This window comes from Salvia hispanica, chromosome 2 (assembly GCF_029641045.1).
Source record: "Salvia hispanica isolate PSC_SH4W2 chromosome 2, Shi_PSC_v1, whole genome shotgun sequence".
In the NCBI taxonomy this organism is placed as follows: Eukaryota; Viridiplantae; Streptophyta; class Magnoliopsida; order Lamiales; family Lamiaceae; genus Salvia; species Salvia hispanica.
This window is the reverse complement of record NC_142693.1, coordinates 21,625,535-21,642,734: the sequence shown is the minus strand read 5'-3', so window position 1 is coordinate 21,642,734 and position 17,200 is coordinate 21,625,535. Positions and strand designations below refer to the sequence as shown.

General features: G+C 40.0%; 6 protein-coding genes across 8 annotated transcripts; 3 read left to right on the top strand and 3 right to left on the bottom strand.

Moving 5' to 3' along the window:
* Positions 1 to 1,815: 1,815 nt before the first annotated feature.
* Positions 1,816 to 3,126, top strand: LOC125202485 (uncharacterized). The gene has a single exon (XM_048100882.2). It carries the CDS (start codon positions 1,854 to 1,856, stop codon positions 2,499 to 2,501), a length of 648 nt encoding a protein of 215 aa, XP_047956839.1. The 5' UTR covers positions 1,816 to 1,853; the 3' UTR covers positions 2,502 to 3,126.
* A 61-nt stretch (positions 3,127 to 3,187) lies between these two features.
* On the bottom strand, positions 3,188 to 5,243 carry PRA1.H (prenylated RAB acceptor 1.H). 2 transcript variants are annotated; one of them, XM_089065773.1, is made up of 4 exons: positions 4,823 to 5,243; positions 4,460 to 4,596; positions 3,701 to 3,772; positions 3,188 to 3,597 (listed from the first exon to the last, which is right to left on the bottom strand). In XM_089065773.1, the coding sequence occupies exons 1-4, from the start codon at positions 5,206 to 5,208 to the stop codon at positions 3,503 to 3,505; spliced, it is 690 nt and encodes a 229-aa protein (XP_088921899.1). In that variant the 5' UTR covers positions 5,209 to 5,243; the 3' UTR covers positions 3,188 to 3,502. The 2 variants fall into 2 exon arrangements, with proteins under 2 accessions (XP_088921899.1, XP_047955686.2); XM_048099729.2 differs by having other exon boundaries at positions 4,772 to 5,242.
* LOC125201562 (ribosomal protein L11 methyltransferase-like protein) lies at positions 5,244 to 7,687 on the top strand. The gene is made up of 7 exons (XM_048099728.2): positions 5,244 to 5,647; positions 5,732 to 5,812; positions 6,004 to 6,144; positions 6,529 to 6,594; positions 6,697 to 6,864; positions 7,021 to 7,338; positions 7,462 to 7,687. The coding sequence occupies exons 1-7, from the start codon at positions 5,369 to 5,371 to the stop codon at positions 7,558 to 7,560; spliced, it is 1,152 nt and encodes a 383-aa protein (XP_047955685.1). The 5' UTR covers positions 5,244 to 5,368; the 3' UTR covers positions 7,561 to 7,687.
* A 766-nt stretch (positions 7,688 to 8,453) lies between these two features.
* Positions 8,454 to 14,540, top strand: LOC125201004 (putative transferase At4g12130, mitochondrial). Of its 2 annotated transcripts, XR_016136016.1 has the most exons (6): positions 8,454 to 8,942; positions 9,191 to 9,372; positions 9,492 to 9,590; positions 9,693 to 9,851; positions 9,916 to 10,207; positions 14,522 to 14,540. XR_016136016.1 is itself a non-coding variant. In XM_048098874.2 (5 exons), exons 1-5 carry the CDS (start codon positions 8,590 to 8,592, stop codon positions 10,149 to 10,151), a joined length of 1,029 nt encoding a protein of 342 aa, XP_047954831.1. In that variant the 5' UTR covers positions 8,455 to 8,589; the 3' UTR covers positions 10,152 to 10,329. The 2 variants fall into 2 exon arrangements, 1 of the variants encoding a protein (XP_047954831.1); XM_048098874.2 differs by lacking the exon at positions 14,522 to 14,540 and having other exon boundaries at positions 8,455 to 8,942; positions 9,916 to 10,329.
* Positions 10,504 to 13,612, bottom strand: LOC125189204 ((+)-bornyl diphosphate synthase, chloroplastic-like). The gene is made up of 7 exons (XM_048086482.2): positions 13,193 to 13,612; positions 12,853 to 13,129; positions 12,183 to 12,564; positions 11,694 to 11,912; positions 11,414 to 11,543; positions 11,070 to 11,318; positions 10,504 to 10,782 (listed from the first exon to the last, which is right to left on the bottom strand). Exons 1-7 carry the CDS (start codon positions 13,430 to 13,432, stop codon positions 10,504 to 10,506), a joined length of 1,776 nt encoding a protein of 591 aa, XP_047942439.1. The 5' UTR covers positions 13,433 to 13,612.
* On the bottom strand, positions 13,874 to 16,976 carry LOC125200997 (linalool synthase Tps-5031L19, chloroplastic-like). Its single transcript, XM_048098860.2, has 7 exons — positions 16,732 to 16,976; positions 16,201 to 16,474; positions 15,580 to 15,961; positions 15,199 to 15,417; positions 14,928 to 15,057; positions 14,507 to 14,755; positions 13,874 to 14,350 (listed from the first exon to the last, which is right to left on the bottom strand). Exons 1-7 carry the CDS (start codon positions 16,966 to 16,968, stop codon positions 14,072 to 14,074), a joined length of 1,770 nt encoding a protein of 589 aa, XP_047954817.1. The 5' UTR covers positions 16,969 to 16,976; the 3' UTR covers positions 13,874 to 14,071.
* Between the last annotated feature and the right edge of the window lie 224 nt (positions 16,977 to 17,200).

The following is a 17,200-nucleotide window of genomic DNA, read 5'->3' as shown; positions in this document are numbered from 1 at the left end:
AAAAAGAAAATAACACATCGTATCTTTTACAATAGATTCTTCGTGTTTTCGTCTCTCCTCCACTCATGCTCTTGTTCCCTGAGCTATAAGATCAATCCTAACTATTTTGCCGGACGAATGCTCCAAGTTTCTTGATCTCTTTGCTAGTGAGAATATTAGAGTTATATTTAATTTTTATAGTTATAGTAATCGGTTATGGATCCACCACTAAAAGCAAGTGGATTGACATTTTTTTATGAATTTAAAGGCCAAAACTAAAGAACAGAGAACACAGTTAAGCTAAAAATATACTACCAAATAAACAATTTGAAATAAAAAAACAATGTAACAGTGCAATTCGCCAACTTAAAAGTGAACGCATTTGAATTCCTAAGTTTCTTAGCATTTCAAAATTCTAAAGAGTAATAACAAAAGGAAGGTTTAATCCAGATTTGGTAGTAGAATAAACCAAAACACACAAAATGCATAAGCAAACAGAGCAAATAGAAGAATTCTACCAGTCGGCTACATATTTTAGCAACCCATACATTTCAAAAATGGCAAACTTTAGCTCAACATATTTTCTCTGGCTACGATCTACTGCACAAAGTCAATGTTCTCAAATTTTTGACACAGGTTTTCATATTCGCGGGCAGCGCAACGGCAAATATTCCAAAAATTGCGGAGAGCAGGACGTCAAATATCCATAACAATGACGTCCCACTTGGTGGCAGCAGGACGTCAAATATCCATAACAATTACGTGCTACTTGGTGGGATCCTTGCATAGTCGCCACCATGTACTACACACTTTATGCGCACTCTCCAATAGCTTTTCAGTATGCAAACCTTTGGAGGATATTCACCGTCAATTCCTATGCAGTCGTTCCATGGTGGCGGAGGATGAAGAGGCAACAGGCAATGTGCTGGAGTCGGATTTCGTTTCCATGCTCAATATATCTATGAATTTTAGGGTAATGTGTATATCATAGTCCTGTATATATATACAGTGATTGGATGTGAGGCGTCATTCATCACTGAAACAGAAACGAAAAGTTCTCATTTATTTAACTAATTAACCATGATCATGGCATTTTCAAAAAAACGTTCAATAATGATGAAGGCAATTTGAAAACGTCTTGGAGAATAAATGTCAATTTAAATCCATAGTGATTGTTGGACGTGAGAAGCTTAATGCTTAAAACTTATAAATATTCACAATGATAACATTTGTAACCGTTATACTATTAAACTAAATCTAATCTTATCTAAATATATGTATAATCGCATGAATTAGTAGGAGTTACAAAAGCCATAACAGCTCAGCTTTCCTTAATTGCATTTACATCCTTTGCACAAAATTATCATTCAAAATGGCCCAAAACTCGCATTTTATATATGTATAGATTTCTTCGTATGCAAAATTGTCCCTCCTACTACAAAATTTCTAATAAATACAATTCCTAATTCCTCTTTTTTCTTTTTATACAAACCATATAGTAGTATGCGTGTGTAAAGTAAGAATTGATGAGTACATGGATGAACAATTAGATCACATACAATATGTGATTATGCACTCATTAAGTCAGCCGCACGACCACGCTCCTTGTATCATTAATAACCATGTTAATCCAAATCCCAATTAAACTAACTAATTAATTAACCCCACAACATAATTATGCACACCACCCAACCTTAATTCTCATCCCTAGACAAGTGGACCCCATTGGACCCAAAAAGCCACAACCTTCCACCCTTTCTTTACATTAACAACACCTCTCTATTCATATAAATACAATCCATCTAGTCAAAAACATAAACTTAGACCAAACTCAATCACTCTTTATCTCATACTGTATCTCACTATTCAGACTGATGGAGACCAATCGCCGGGCGAAACGCATCCCGTCCGGCGACATGTTCTCGTTCCCGGTCATAAACCAGGACGAGTTTGAATTCGGGAGCGTGGCATCCCCCGCGTCCCCGAACTCCCCGGCCGACCGCCTCTTCGCCAACGGGAAGCTTCTCCCGCATGCGTTCCCCGCGCAAGCGGGGAACGCCTTCTCCTACTCGTACTCGCGGTCGACTAGTCGGGCGAGTAGCAAGGACTACTCGTCGTTGATGTCGTCGCGGAGCAACAGCACCAACAGCAGGACCAGCACCAGCACCAGCACCTGCAGCAGCGCCCGCACGAGCACGAGCGAGGCCTCCGAGAGGCGCCCGCTGCGGGCTCGTGACCATCACTACTATGGCGGCGGTGGCGCCGCCGTGAGGAGAGAGAGGGTTGTTAGGTCGCCGGTGGTGATGAGCTGTCAGTATCAGTATGGGGCGTCGCGGCGGTGGCAGCTGATCGCGGCGGCGCCGGCGCTGAAGCAGCGGGGATCGTCGTCGTCCTCGGCGGCAAGGAGGGCGAGTGATCAGAGCGGCGCCGTTGCTGATCGGAAAGGGGCGAAGAAATCGAAATCTAACTGGTTTAAGCGGTTTGTGAATGCATGCCAAGAGTGCCATGCGATTAAGACTTGAGGGTTTGTGAATTTCAATGGTGATTAAGTAAAGAATGTTTTGCTGATATGTATAAAGTTTGCGGTTGAAGAAACGATTCGATCCTCTTATAGTTTTGATTTGTCGAACCGGCTAGAGATTCATGAATCGGGAACATGAAGCGTGTAGATACAAATGGTCCAATGGGAGCAAGATTTTCGGGGAACATTTGGTTTCTGAGCGGAAGAATCATTTTCGAATAGTGTTCGGTCAATTATGTATTAATCAGAATTCGATTGATATGAGTTTGTCAACATAAAACGATCTATTTAAGCCACTTTGTTTCTTTTTGTTCTGAGTCCGACGTAGATCCATTCACTTTGAGTGAATGAAGCCTATGTCGGGACAGAGTGCATTTTAAAAGGGTTGGTCCGACGTAGATCCATTGACTCTAACGAGTCAAGCCTACGTCGGGGGCCAAATAGGACTGGTCCGATTGATAACTCTTCGTATGATATTCGTGCTTTAGGTGCTATTCTTCACTTTCTTTTGCTTTGATTTTGTAACATCGACTTTTTTCTGAGAGGATCAATAATGGTTCTCTATTTGCACCATTTGTGACTCGAACTCCGACCTATTATTATATGGAGAAGTATCTTACTACCAATTAAGTTGCATTTCATCGTGTTCTAACATCAATTATTTATGACAAAGCGACACATAATTCCTTTAATTCAACATCTCAAAAAATTGTCATTACTCATCCCTAGCCTGCAACTTCAGCTGAGTATATTCATAATTACATCATAACACAAGGACTGCATCAGACTACTCTCTGTAGCTAAAAAACTGATTCATCATAACATAAAGAAGTAAAAAATGATTTCTTGTGCGATTTTTTGAACACATTTGGGAAGACAATGAATGACAAACCCCACGCTATATAAGGTTCGAGTTATCTGCGGCACAACTGGTATTTCTCTGCAAGCGAATCGACGGGAGCAGAGGAAACCGTACCACTACCACATGAAGCATCCAATTATTTAGCCATGTCCCCTCGCCATCGTCCTTTGTCCACCTCTTAGATCGGGTTGCTTTGCTGGAGTCAATTTCCTAAATGAAGCATGCAGAATCATGACTGCAGACATATGAGTTAGTAAACAAGCTCGTATGAATCACGAGAAGCCCGTGGAAGGACCAGCAACGAGATAGCGAAACAATGATTGTGAGTACATATATACCTGCAAAACTGACACCAGTAGCGCAGAATACAGCGAACTGGACATTGGAAATAAACAGAATTACTGCGGCCACTGCAAGAAGTGAGATCAGTCAATACTCCTATGGCGCATAATAGCAGTCAAAGTTCGTTCCCGAATGAAAAACAGTTTATCAAAACAATCTCTCCAAATAGCAGAAGACAAAAAACTATCTAACCTCATTAGTTATTCCTAAAACAAAAGAGAACTGGCGAGAAGAATAATCCTTAATACTCCCTCTGTCCCACGGTATTGACTAAACACCACTTTTTTAATTCTCGTGCACAAAAGATGTCTCGCTTATTGTGGGGCCGAACGGGGGTTGGTTCAACAAGAATGTTTACAAAGAAAATATTCGTCTTTGGTGTCAATACTCAATCGCAAAGAATTTGATGGGGAAGAGCACCATACTTTGGAGAAATTATGATGTGATGTGACCCAAATTAGCTATGTTCATTCACTAAGTTCTCCTAAAAGTCAAGAATATAAGAAGATGATCAAGATATGATTGGAATTGACACACTCATGTACCAACTCAGGTTGTAACACGTATTGACTATCGAGAATCGAGTAGGCCGGAGTCGGAGTCGGGTACTTGGATATCAGCTTCCCGAAGGCAGCTTGATGCCGATAAGTAAAATGTTTGATTTTGCAAAACATAAGCATGATAATATACTCATACAGCTTCTTGTTCATGTATCCCAGTACTAAAAAAATACGAAAGCAGCAAAATCAACTCACAGCATTGAGCAGCACGAATCAGAGCTTCTCTCAAGAGAGGGTATCCATCCAATCTCCATCGACCACCACTGAACCTAAATGCATCCCAAAGCGCCAAGCACGAAAGAAGACCAAAAAGAGCTAAAGGCAGCTGATACCTGCATTATATCAAACACTATGAGTGCAATTTGTGGTTTAACTCTCTCTAACCTATATTCATGTTTCAATTGCTCATTCAATTTGGGGGAAAACAGTGTTGCACAGAATTCCCCCAATTTAATCCAAAACCTGCAAAATTTTTGCTCAACAAATCCAGAAAATACAATTACTTACAGCGAGCAAGCAAAGAAGAGGAAGAAGAGTGTGGTGTAGTTGCGAGCGAACCGCTTGACGTTCTCGTGGACACGGAGGCGCGCCTGAGAGCGAGAGGACGGGAACGAGTACGATTCGGAGGAGCCGAAGAAAGCCACAGTCCAGGGCGGCGTGTCGCCGGAGAAATCGGTGGCGGCGAGCTTCGCGAAAGGGTTGAAGGTGAGCAGCGACAGCAGAGTCCATACGCGGGAGAAGAATCGCGAGACGAGGAATGCTCCGCTGCTGCTAATTTTAGCGGTGGCTGATTCGGCAGCGGAATCAGATGGCTTCGCGGCGGTGGAGATGCGGTGGAGGTCGGTGGAGCGCTGGTCGACGATTTCGAGGTAGCCGGAGTCGCGGAGCCATGATTCGAATTCGGATTCGGGTACGCTTAGAGATAGCGGGTTCGGGTCGAACATCTGTTTCGGGTTCAGTGACTTCTGTTTTTTGGGAGGAAAAACTCTACTTTTATTTACACAGAATAAATATTTTTATTAAATTCTATTTAAAATAATTCGATATTTATCCCTCCAATCCCTATTTCTCACTTCTCTTCCCTGCCAACGACTATAACCGCCGATGTCACTTTCACTCTCTTCTCTTCGCAGTCATTTCTTCAAACACTTTAAGTTCAACGGTCGAGCCTCCAGTTTCTCCTCCTTGCACCGCCGCATTCACCGGAACCCTCCTCCTCTGAGCTGCTTTTCGCTCTTCCCCCCAATCGGAGCAGGTCAGTTGCAGCAGCAACGGTCTGCCGCTGCTAATTACTCCACACTTCCATTCAACAATGGCGATAGCCACAATTCATTCACTTCGCCTTACCTTTCCGTTCATATTTGCTGCCCAAAACACATCTCTGTAAAGTTTCTCGATTTCTTCTCTCTCATTACTTGTGTTTTCGTGTGTGTGGTGCGTTGTTTGAGAGATGAATTATGATGGTAGGACGCGCTGTCGGAGTCTCTCATGTGTTTTGGAGCGAGTTCTACCACCATCGACGAACAAAACGGCTCCGATACCGATGAGGTATAGCTTAACATTGTGAAATTTCAATTTCTGTGATGAAAGAGGAAAATGCCCAAATTGATATCAAAAGTGTGATTAATTTTTGGATTAGGGCTATATGGAAACAACACTATCCTTTTAGCTCAATCTATTTGTGGATCACTGTGATTTGCTCTAGTGATAGCCAAGTTATTATTATTTGATTTTGACAGATATGGATCGGTTCTACGTTCGATGTAGAACAGGATGTTAACGAGTGCATTGCACTAGCTGCGGACTCGGTTGGATTGCAAGCGATACCTAAATACAAAGTTGAAAAGCAAGATCACATGGATTGGATTAAACAAACTCAGGTATTTTGAACCAACTGATATTTTAGCTTCTGTGTCCAAATACATAGGTTGAGAACTTGAGATATGAGCTTTCTTGGTTTTGAAACATAGGTAGAAAGTGGATATTTGGTATGATATTGAGATCCAACTGATCTATGGCTGCTACTGGAATCTTCAGTACTCTTCAGTTTGTTAAAATTAGTTTCCATTAAAAAATAGGGCAAATTGCCAGAAAAAATCACCAAGTTTGGTCAAGTTCTAGTCAATCCCACGACTTTACAAATGACTGATTATATCTTAACTTTTGACATTTTTCCCTAAATCCAACCTCAGGGGAAAATCTAGTGTGTGCTATGGTGAACCATAATGATGTTTCTGGCTCTGCTTTTTCTTTGCAAATTCCAGGAATCTTTTCGACCCGTGGAAATAGAAGAGGGCCTCTGGATTGTGCCTGAATGGAGAAAACCCCCAGTGAGATTCCAAGTCTTACATGTGTTTAAATTCCACAAGTATTGATCTTGCAATGCTGGAAATTATTTGAGGGTACAAATTTATGCCAAATTGAACAAACAGGATCCTCAAGCAACGAACATAATTTTAAATCCCGGTTTGGCATTTGGAACCGGGGAACATCCTACGACAAAGCTGTGTCTACTGCTGCTGCGTCGGCTAATAAAAGGAGGAGAGTACTTCCTTGACTATGGCACAGGATCTGGAGTTCTTGCAATAGCTGCACTCAAGGTATTTAAATTCGAATGTGTTTCTATTCAGCTTTCAAAAAAAAAAAAAGCTGAAATCCAAATGAATAGCATGTTTAGTGGTCTTTGATTTGGAAAAATACATTTATGACTGTGTATATATCTTGTTCCTCCGGCTTACTTTGCCATAGTAGTGTAGTTTGGAGCGCATCTTTCGGTTGGATTTGACATAGAGGCACAGGCGATCACATCAGCACGCCACAACGCCACTCTGAACAAGATAGGATCGCAGGAGTTGAAGCTGAGTCTCGTTCCTAGCAAGGACGGTGCTCAATTTGAGAGCGACGGCATCAGTGCTGACGAGCCATACGACTCGAAGATCATTGCTGAGAAAGACAAGTATGATGTGGTTATTGCTAACATACTGCTGTATCCCCTGCTGGACTTGGCGGACCGGATTGTCTCGTATGCGAAACCCGGTGCCACAGTCGCCATCTCCGGGATCATATCCGAGCAGGTGAAAACTTGTTCATTTGTAGTTGCTGATATCATGGTTGAGGAAACAAGCAATTGCTTCCAACTTTCACCAAACAAATTGAACATTAATATTGTTGGATAATTGTTGCTACTACTTGTGCAGGTCCCTGTGGTGATGGAACGGTATTCTCAGTTGTTGGAAGACATCAATATATCAATGATGGATGATTGGGCATGCATTAGTGGTGTCAAGAAAGCATAACCGAGTTGTGGTCTAGTTAGTCCTTTTATTTCGATCTCACCGATGACACATTTAAATTCTCGAAAACTAACGACTAGTTTAACTTAGAGCTTTGGTTTATATTCATGAGTTATCCGTTTCATGCTTATTTGTGGTTATCAGATCTCTCTTTCGTTGCTTGATTTGAGGAGGTCGTCTTGTTTGCTTTGCTTGATTTGAGGAGACTATCATGTGTGCAGATTGTGTTTATTGCGTGGGCGTTGTTAGGATGTAATGTGTGTGCTGCAAAATAGGCGAGTCTGATATTGTTGCGTGGTGCCGATGTTTGTTAGTTGATTTTTATTCTTTGTAAACTTTTAACAACTATATGTATGGTTTGTGTTAAAATGACAACCCCTCTTAAAATGACAACGTGACAACGCTTATACAGCAATATTATAAACGCTACACAGTAATATCCAACACGTTAGACAACAATTTATAGATTGCTATCTAACGTGGTGGATATTGCTGTTCAAGAAAAATTGCTGTTTAAAGACTACAAAGTTGCTGCCCGTCTTTTTTGGTTTTTTTTTTTTTTGCCACGTGGCAGCTTATTATTCGTCTACGTGTACAAATGATTGACTAGAAATGGTGGTATGGTGTTATTTTAAGGGGTGATGGCACCCTAACATGCCCCCTATATGTATTATCTAAAAAGAAACAGGCTTTACCAATTTCAGTAAAAAATGAAGAAATTAGTTTCGAACATAATTGATAACTACATGAACTTAGTTGTAAGACGTTTCTCATATTTCAGTAGCTACAATCATACAACTCACTTTGAGAAAATAATACATGAAGTCAATTTCAATTAAGACAATTAGGTAGCTTGACCAATAAAAATACTGGTAGTAATTTTACTATAAATTAATTCCTATTTCAAATTTGAATAGTTCAATTCCAAATGAGAAGATTCTATTCATCTCTGAAGAGACATTTCATCGAACAGGTACAGTGCTCCTCCATCACCTCCCCAGCTTAAACCCCTCCGCCGCTCACCTCCAAAAAATGCATGGCCTCAACTCCTCTCTCCGCCTCCTTACATCCAAATTCTTCTCCACGCAGCCCAATCTCCATTGCGCCGGCCCCACGGCGTGTCTCTTAAAAACCCGATCCATAATCCGGTTCAGCGGACCCGAAACCTTCAAGTTCCTCCAAGGTCTCCTCACCAACGACGTCCGGAGCTTGGACGATCCGCAAACTGCGGCGGCGCCGGTGTACGCCGCGATGCTGACTCCTCAAGGGAGGTTTCTCTACGATTTTTTCTTGTACAGACCGCCCCGCCCCGACCCGGGTGAGCTGGAGGTTTATGCGGATGTGGATGGATCCGTCGTCGACGAGCTCTTGGCTGCCTTGAAAAAGTGAGCGATTTTGTTTTTGATTTCTATTGCTTGACTTGAATATTTGTAGAGTTTTGTGTAAATTTATTTGAATTGTTGTCTTTGGTGTAAAGATATGTGACATTGTGCTTTTACATGCTAGAAGATTTTGGAACTGAAATTGGATTACTATTTAATGTTTGCTATGATCGTATGAATGTTTTAAGCTTCAGCACCTTTGTGATGACATCGTTCACTATTTAATGTTTGCTATGATCTCGATTTGACAGATATCGTTTGAGGTCCAAGGTCGATATTGAGAATGTCGGGGAGGATTTTTCGTGCTGGCAACGGTTTGGTCGGGGCCTTGAACTTGACTCTTCGCAGGGAAATAACATTGGTTGGAATTGGCATAACGATCCACGACTGACTTGTCTAGGATATAGGGGCATCTTTCCATCTAATGCAACACGTATGCTTCTTGTTTTAGCCCCTTTATCGGCCATAAATTTTCAATTGTTCCGAACTGCGAATTGGCTGTAGCCCCATTCCGGTTTGTATTGATCTAGTACATGTATCTATTTGCTGTAGCGCCTCTAGTCGAGGAGGACAAGGAAACGGATGAACGAAACTTTCTTCTTTGGAGATTAGAGAAGGGAGTTGCAGAAGGCTCTTCTGAGATTCCAAAGGGTGATTTCACACTTCCTTATTTTTCTCTGTTTAGGTATCTCTAACTGCTTTTGGGTTTCGGATTTTAAGCTAAAAATAGAAAGTTGGCGTCATTTTGTTTAGGTGAGGCAATACCACTTGAATACAATCTTGTTGGTCTAAATGCTATAAGCTTTGACAAGGGATGTTATGTTGGCCAAGAACTTGTTGCTCGTACACATCACCGTGGAGTAATCCGAAAACGTTTGATTCCTGTTCGATTCTTGAGTATTAGCGCAAAAGGTAAGCCTTTTAAAGCCTTTCTTGGTGATTCACCGAGATAATTTCTGCGTTGATTTAATTTCAGAGGCGGAGCAACAAGTATCTCCAGGTTCGGAAGTGATAGGCAGTGCGTCTAAAAAGAAAGCCGGGACGGTCACGACTGCCCTTGGGTCTTGTGGTTTGGCACTCGTGCGCTTGGAGGAAGCTTTCAAAGAGACGGGTGCCTTGACCATCAATGGCCGGGAAGATATCAAAGTCGAGACTATTAGGCCAAAATGGTGGCCTCCGGAGTGGTTTCTTCATCAGCAACAGAAGATGTAGGATTTGTATGCGACTTCGCAGCAGGGAACTTTTGCAATATGAATCAGAAGCTCAAGGTAAGCGTTGCATCCCTTTTCGTTTTACACTCGCTGAATCGTTGATATTGGTAGAGTAGACTAAGAATGACATCTCATCCATATAGCTTATACTATATGTCATGGACTAGTTTGCTACTTAATACCTTGGCTTCGTTACTGTTTTTTGCTCACGATACAATTGTAACCCGATAAAAGTTGATGCGGAACATGAATAATACACTATCTAGAACTGCAACGTGTGTTCGGCTTCAGCACCAAAGGCCGAATTTATCATAGTTTTTTGTTGACCCCGACCCCACCTAGATCAGCCATTGTTAGTGATATTGCTGAAACAACATGCTTGCAATCCGTTGATGTAATTGAGAGTGGTATCCATCTCCGTCGAGATACATAAACTGCGCCACTCTTCCGGTATTAGCTATAACCTGAAGCAAATCATCACCCGTTGGATAGTCTGCCATGCACGTGTTTATCTCCTTCCACGCCTCCCTTATCAGAAACCTCACGTGTTCTTCTGCCTCTTCCTCGCTAGCATTTTGTTTCTCCATGTAGCATTGGATTGATTTTGCCACATCACCTCTCTTCATCTCAAGCTAATTAAATTCAGGAAAGATCGATCAGAGAACGAATGTCGTCTATATATGAATAGAAACATAATTGGATTCGTCATATAGACTATATCGATGTATTTTTACTATAATGTCCCGTCCCTTTTATTATTTGTGTTGCAAATATGTGTCGCAAATCCAGCGCTAACTTTCCGAGGTTGAGGTTCACTATTATTATTTGTTTGTCATTCATTCGTCGACGATCAACTGATTTTGTGCAGCGAACCAAAGATGTATCATCAATTAGAAGTGGTAATATATTATGTGATTACCTGTGATGTTCCTAGATCATCAGGAAGTCGTACAAGCATCCCGGAAAGGCGAATTACGTTGTCGTATTTGCACAAGTCCTCCATAACCGGTTTTTCTTCGGCTGCAGCAAACATAAAATGAAGTTGAGATATCACCGCAGGAACCCCTATTGAAATGATGGAGTTGTTAAGATATTCTTCCATGCTTGGTGTATATCCTCTGTGGTACCACTTTGCCTCTTGTAAATATGCTTCAACCAAATCCACCCACTGCAGTCAACAACAATCCAGGTGTATATAATATAATCATTGATGGATCCAGGAAATGGAATTCGTAGGGTCACATTGGAATCGTCTAATTTTACCGCTCTGTGTAGACATGTGATATCATCTTCTTTAGAAATATCACGTGCTAATTCGGAAACAAAGTTGTGGATTACGGAATAAAACAATTGCAAGTAATCGGGAAGCCTGTTGATTGACTCAATATCCCATCTGAAATACATACATAATCCCAATCAATCTAACTTGTTGATATTAGAATTGTGGAAATAGTTCAAATTAAAGTTTTCTTCGTAATGATAGCACGAGAACTGATTGCACTGAACGTATAAAGTATCAACAATGTGATAATATTGTACAGACCTTCTAATCGCTTCCGTGAACAATTCAAGTTCGTCTAGTGTACCGTAGATATCGTAAACATCATCGAGAGCTGTTATCAGAGTAGTAGCCTTCGCAACCATTTTTCGTTCATACCCACATTGATGAGCTTCGAACACTCCAACTGCCCAAAAGTAGCTTTCCACCACCATATCCCTCACAAATGGGAGTTTCTCAACTAGGCCTGAATTTTTCCACCACCTAATGATATATATTTGAAATAAAATAAGATTTTTTTTCTTTATTTTAGCGCAAAAGAAATACTCCATCCGTCCCTAGTATGTATCTCATTAGAAGTCTCATGTTACTACTTTAGGATGTCTATATTTCGTTAACTCATTCCACTTGCATTTTATAATAAAAATACTGTAAAAGTGACCTACATTTCACTCAATTATTCAACTCATGACACAGTTAATTAAGACTTGTGCTGAAAGCAAATAGGATTTCTAAAGAGGGAGTACTAATCACCTTGAGACATCTTTGAGTTCTTCTAATTGTGTTGCTTGAACAATGTTGAAATGTAGTTTGGCAAGCTCAAAGATGGTTGGATTCATGTCGGGTCTCAACGCATATGCATCCAAGAACCATCTTGCCTCTAGATTTGGTGTTCTCCAATGAAGAGGAATCTCCAGAGAACGGCGAATCCATGATGAAAGATCGTTGTCAGTTTCATCATCTTCTAGTTTTCTTTGGAGACATTTAGTAGAAAATTGTCTTGCAAGCTCTAGTGTCTCCTCACCTTTATTTAAAAGGAAAGCCGCTTCGTAAAGTTGCAACATTCCTTTGGTATCTCGAGCAAGGCTTGCCTTGAAATCATTACCATTCTCGTTCTTGAAACAATTAAAAACCTCTGCATTTATAAACTATCAGATTTTATGGCTCGTCAAGGGAATCAATAAAATCTACAAATCGAGCTTTGATTTTTTTGTAACTTGTGAAATTAATGACATAAATAATGATTTAAGGTATTAGAATAACACTAAGCTGATCAAATGAGAAAACTAATGCTAACATGGACTAAACAAGAAGAGTATTCACAAATTGTTCTCATATCAATTGTATAGCATGCCATTTCTCCAGATTTGATACACTTAGAAATAAAATATGTTAAAAGCATATATATAACAAGTTTTAGCACCTTGGGGAACATGGAAACCATGTTGTCTGAGAATTCTAAATCCAAGAGCTGTGAAATACAAATCCCTTTGTTCATCACCTTCCATATTGTGGAACCATTTGTGCTCATTATATACACAACCTAAAATATGCTTAATCTCATTTTGGAAAAAATGAGAGATTCCCAAATATTTCAAGTCATCAATCAACTCTAACTGTTGGACAGGCTCCATTTTTTCCTTAATCAAAATCTTAACTTGCACAATTAGCTCTGCTTCCCTGTCCAAGTGTCTCTCTTCCTACACAAACACAAATTTTAATATAACATTAGAAAGTATATAGAAACAAAAAAATGATTCTACCTTATATGGAGTGTTGAGAGACTGAATGTAGCTGAAATCCCAACGGGAAGGCCTATAGTTTCCAGAGCGTCGTCGGATTTGATGAGCTTCTGGTCTTGTGGAGCAAGAAGCGCGGAGGCGAGAGGCGGGTGTAGTACGGGGAGGGAGACGCTTCGCCTTGGAAGCTCCCGTGACCATGTTTTGGAGATAATTTGCTGGCTTGCTAATGATTGTTACATGCATGATGCTAATGGTAGACATTTTTGGCCTGTGTTTATTGGTTTCTCTTCCAAATATATATAAGTAATATAACGTGTTACTAAGAGAGGCTATTTATCCAAATGTATTGGGATCGAGTCTACCGTGACGCTGCCTTTAAATGCATAATTATTTGTCTATAAGTCAAGTGACTCGGGTCCCACCATAATGTGGCCTTCAAAATCATACTAGGAGTACTACTTTATTTTATTATGAAAAAAGAGGCTATTATTTGCCGTTTAGCTATAAATAGCAAGATCTAGATCAGGAAATTAAAAACTATTGTTACTTATAGTATTATATGTAAGCAAGATCTAGATCAGTAAATTAAAAACTATTGTTACTAATATTATATTTAAGCAGCCATTGTATCTTGAATATTGACAGCTATTATACTACTACATGAATAATACGCTATCTAAAATTCCTAGACAAAAATTATTGGTTGTGAGAGCACTCTATGATTCATTACGTGATCAATGACGGATCCAGAAAATGGAACATGTGGGGTCGGACACGATGAAGAAGAAGGTGGTTGTCGCTGTCAGAAGCAATGGATGTCAGGTTGGGGCGAAGCTAGCTCTAAAACCCGAATTTATTGAGTTTTTTGCTGGACCCCGACCCCACCTAGATCTGTCGTTGTTAGTGATATTGCTGAAACAGCATGCTAGCAATCCGTTGATGTAATTGAGAGTGGTTTCCATCTCTGTCGAGATACATGAACTGCGCCACTCTTCCGGTATTAGCTATAGCTACAACCAAATCATCCCCGGCTGGATAGTCCTCCATGCGTGTGTTTATCTCCTTCCACGCCTCCCTGATTAGAAACCTTATGTGTTCTTCCGCCTCTTCCTCGCTAGCATTTTGTTCCTTCATGTAGCATTGGACCGATTTTGCCACGTCTCCTCTCTTCATCTCAAGCTAATTAAATTCAGGAAAGATTGATCAGAGAACAAAGTTCTATACATGAATTGAAACATAATTGCCACGTCACATTACATTATTATTATTTTATTTTTTTTGTAGCAAACTAATTACGATGTATCTTCAATTAGAAGTAATATTTTACGCAATTACCTGTGATGTTCCTAGATCATCAGAAAGTCGTACAAGCATCCCGGAAAGGAGAATTAAGTGGTCATATTTGCACAAGCTCTCCATGACCGGTTTCTCTTTGGATGCGGCTAACATAAAATGGAGTTGGGATATCGCTGCAGGAGCCCCGATTGAAATGATGGAGTTTTTGAGATATTCTTCCATGCTTGGTGTATATCCTTTGTGGTGCCACTTTGCCTCTTGTAAATATGCTTCAACCAAATCTACCCACTGCACTCAACAATCCAGGTGTATATATATATAATCAAAGACTGATTCAAGAAACATAATTGGTAGTGTCAGGGGCAGCTCCAAAAGTCGAATTCGGTTGAGTTTGCTGACCTTCATAGGCAGTGTCTAGTTTTGAAGCATTTAAAGTGGAAAAGAAAGGTGACATAGTTACCGGTTTGTGTAGACTTGCTATATCATCTTCTTTAGAAATATCGCGTGCCAGTTCAGAAACAAAGTTGTGGATTACGGAATAGAACGATTGCAAGTAAGCAGGAAGTCCGTTGATGGATTCAATATCCCATCTGATATATTTACACAATCCTAGTTAATCCAATTTGTTGGTATTAGATTTGTAGAAAAAAGTTTGTAAAACGAGAACGTGATAATTGATTGCATTAAACATATAAAACATCAGCGGTGTGATAATATAATATTGTACGTACCTTCTAATCGTGTCTGTGAACAATTCAAGTTCGTTTAGTGTACCGTAGATATCATAAACATCATCGAGAGCTGTTATCAAAGTAGTAGCCTTCGCACCCATTTTTCGTTCATACCCACATTGATGAGGTTCGAACACTCCAACTGCCCAAAAGTAGCTTTCCACCACCATATCCCTCACAAATGGGAGCTTCTCAACCATGCCTGAATCCTCCCACCACCTAAATATATATATTAAAAAAAAAATCCTCAAAAGAAATACTCCATCTGTCTATTAGAATTCTCTATCTGGTTAATGAGACTCACGTTCCACTAACTCATTTCATTAAATCCCGTGTTGAAAGCAAATGAGACTGGTGGGGGGCGAAGGGAGTATTAATCACCTTGAGATATGTTTGAGTTCTTCTAATTGTGTTGCTTGAACAATGTTGAAATGTAGTTTGGCAAGCTCAAAGATGAGTGGATTCATGTCGGGCCTCACCACGTATGCATCCAAGAACCATCTTGCCTCTAGATTTGGTGTTCTCCAATGAAGAGGGATCTCCAATGAATGGCGAATCCGTGATGAAAGATCGTTGTCAAGTTCATCATCTTCAAGTTTTTTCTGGAGACATCTAGTAGAAAATTGTCTTGCAAGCTCTAGTGTCTCCTCTCCTTTTATCAAAAGGAAAGCTGCTTCGTAAAGTTGCAACATTCCTTTAGTATCTCGAGCAAGGCTTGCCTTGAAATCACTACCCTTCTCGTTCTTGAAACAATCAAGCACCTCTGTAGTTATAAATTGTTAGATTTTACGGATCATTGAAGCGCACTTGATACGTTAAGGGGATACCAACCAAATCCTAGTGAGACCTCATCCGTCATCCCAGTTATACATAGGAGAAGTGAATCATTAGATATTTAGAATGATTAGGATGATAACTTTTATTTTGCATCTTCGATTTGTCTCACAAATCGCATGTGAATATAACAAAATAAACATATATGTAACAAGTTTTATATATCACCTTCGGAAACATGGAAACCATGCTGTCTGAGAATTCTCAATCCAAGAGCTGTGAAATACAAATCCCTTTGATCATCTGCTTCATTATTGTGAAAACATTTATGCTCAATATATATAGAGCCTAAAATGTGCTTAATCTCATTTTGAAAAAAATAAGACAGTCCCAAATATTTCAAGTCATCAATCAACTCTAACTGTTGCGCATGCTCCTTTGTCTTAAGCAAAATCTTCACTTGCACAATCAGTTCTGCTCTCCTGTCCAAGTGCCTCTCCTCCTATACAAATACATCTATATTCTATCAGGGATGAAACTGAAGTACTCCCTCCGTCCCAAGTTAGTCATTTCCCTTTCTAGCAAAAAACAAAATATCTAATGTCACCTACTTTATTATACTATCTATTAGCTAAACCTATCTTTATGGATCCATTAATATAATAAGACTCTTGACAACAATAAACAACTCAATTCAACTAATAATTAAAGATAGATAGGAACGAGATTTGCAGGGATCGAAGGGATGATGAACGATACCTTATACGGATTGTTGAGAGACTGAATGTAATTGAAATCCCAAAGGGAAGGCTTGTAGTTTCCAGAGCGTCGTTGGATTTGATCATGAGCTTCTGGTTGTGTCGAGCAAGAAGTGTAGAGGCGGGAGGCGGGTGTAGTATGAGAGAGATATTCCGCCTTTGAAGCTCTAATCATCTCCAAGTTTTGGAGATATACTGGCTTGCTAAGGATTGCTACATGCAAGCTAATGGTAGACATTTTTATGACCAACTATAATTTTTTTGGCTTGTGTTTCTTTGTTTTAGTTAGTTTCTCTTTCAAACACTATATAAGTCATCTATGTATAGCAATATGTAGATCAGTAAATGAAACAAAAAATTGTATTGTTACTTATTTATATATATATATTGTAGGTGGATCTTAACAGCTACCGATTTAATATTGATCATTAATTTCTTCCCTTTAGTGAACGCCGCAATGGATAAGATTA

Excerpts from the sequence above, each read along its gene's own strand:
- LOC125202485 (XM_048100882.2), top strand. The coding sequence starts at position 1,854 with ATGGAGACCAATCGCCGGGCGAAACGCATCCCGTCCGGCGACATGTTC.
- PRA1.H (XM_048099729.2), bottom strand. The coding sequence starts at position 5,208 with ATGTTCGACCCGAACCCGCTATCTCTAAGCGTACCCGAATCCGAATTC. Across the intron at positions 4,597-4,771 it reads CTCTTCTTTGCTTGCTCGCT|GTATCAGCTGCCTTTAGCTC; the intron begins GTAAGTAATTGT and ends GATATAATGCAG. Across the intron at positions 3,773-4,459 it reads GATTCGTGCTGCTCAATGCT|TGGCCGCAGTAATTCTGTTT; the intron begins GTGAGTTGATTT and ends CACTTCTTGCAG.
- LOC125201562 (XM_048099728.2), top strand. The coding sequence starts at position 5,369 with ATGTCACTTTCACTCTCTTCTCTTCGCAGTCATTTCTTCAAACACTTT. Across the intron at positions 5,648-5,731 it reads GCTGCCCAAAACACATCTCT|GACGCGCTGTCGGAGTCTCT; the intron begins GTAAAGTTTCTC and ends TTATGATGGTAG. Across the intron at positions 6,865-7,020 it reads TTGCAATAGCTGCACTCAAG|TTTGGAGCGCATCTTTCGGT; the intron begins GTATTTAAATTC and ends ATAGTAGTGTAG.
- LOC125201004 (XM_048098874.2), top strand. The coding sequence starts at position 8,590 with ATGCATGGCCTCAACTCCTCTCTCCGCCTCCTTACATCCAAATTCTTC. Across the intron at positions 9,373-9,491 it reads CTTTCCATCTAATGCAACAC|CGCCTCTAGTCGAGGAGGAC; the intron begins GTATGCTTCTTG and ends TATTTGCTGTAG. Across the intron at positions 9,852-9,915 it reads CTTGAGTATTAGCGCAAAAG|AGGCGGAGCAACAAGTATCT; the intron begins GTAAGCCTTTTA and ends ATTTAATTTCAG.
- LOC125189204 (XM_048086482.2), bottom strand. The coding sequence starts at position 13,432 with ATGTCTACCATTAGCATCATGCATGTAACAATCATTAGCAAGCCAGCA. Across the intron at positions 11,319-11,413 it reads TCACATGTCTACACAGAGCG|TGGGTGGATTTGGTTGAAGC; the intron begins GTAAAATTAGAC and ends TGTTGACTGCAG. Across the intron at positions 10,783-11,069 it reads ATGATCTAGGAACATCACAG|CTTGAGATGAAGAGAGGTGA; the intron begins GTAATCACATAA and ends GAATTTAATTAG.
- LOC125200997 (XM_048098860.2), bottom strand. The coding sequence starts at position 16,968 with ATGTCTACCATTAGCTTGCATGTAGCAATCCTTAGCAAGCCAGTATAT. Across the intron at positions 16,475-16,731 it reads CTCTCAACAATCCGTATAAG|GAGGAGAGGCACTTGGACAG; the intron begins GTATCGTTCATC and ends GTATTTGTATAG. Across the intron at positions 15,418-15,579 it reads GAACTCAAACATATCTCAAG|GTGGTGGGAGGATTCAGGCA; the intron begins GTGATTAATACT and ends ATATATATTTAG.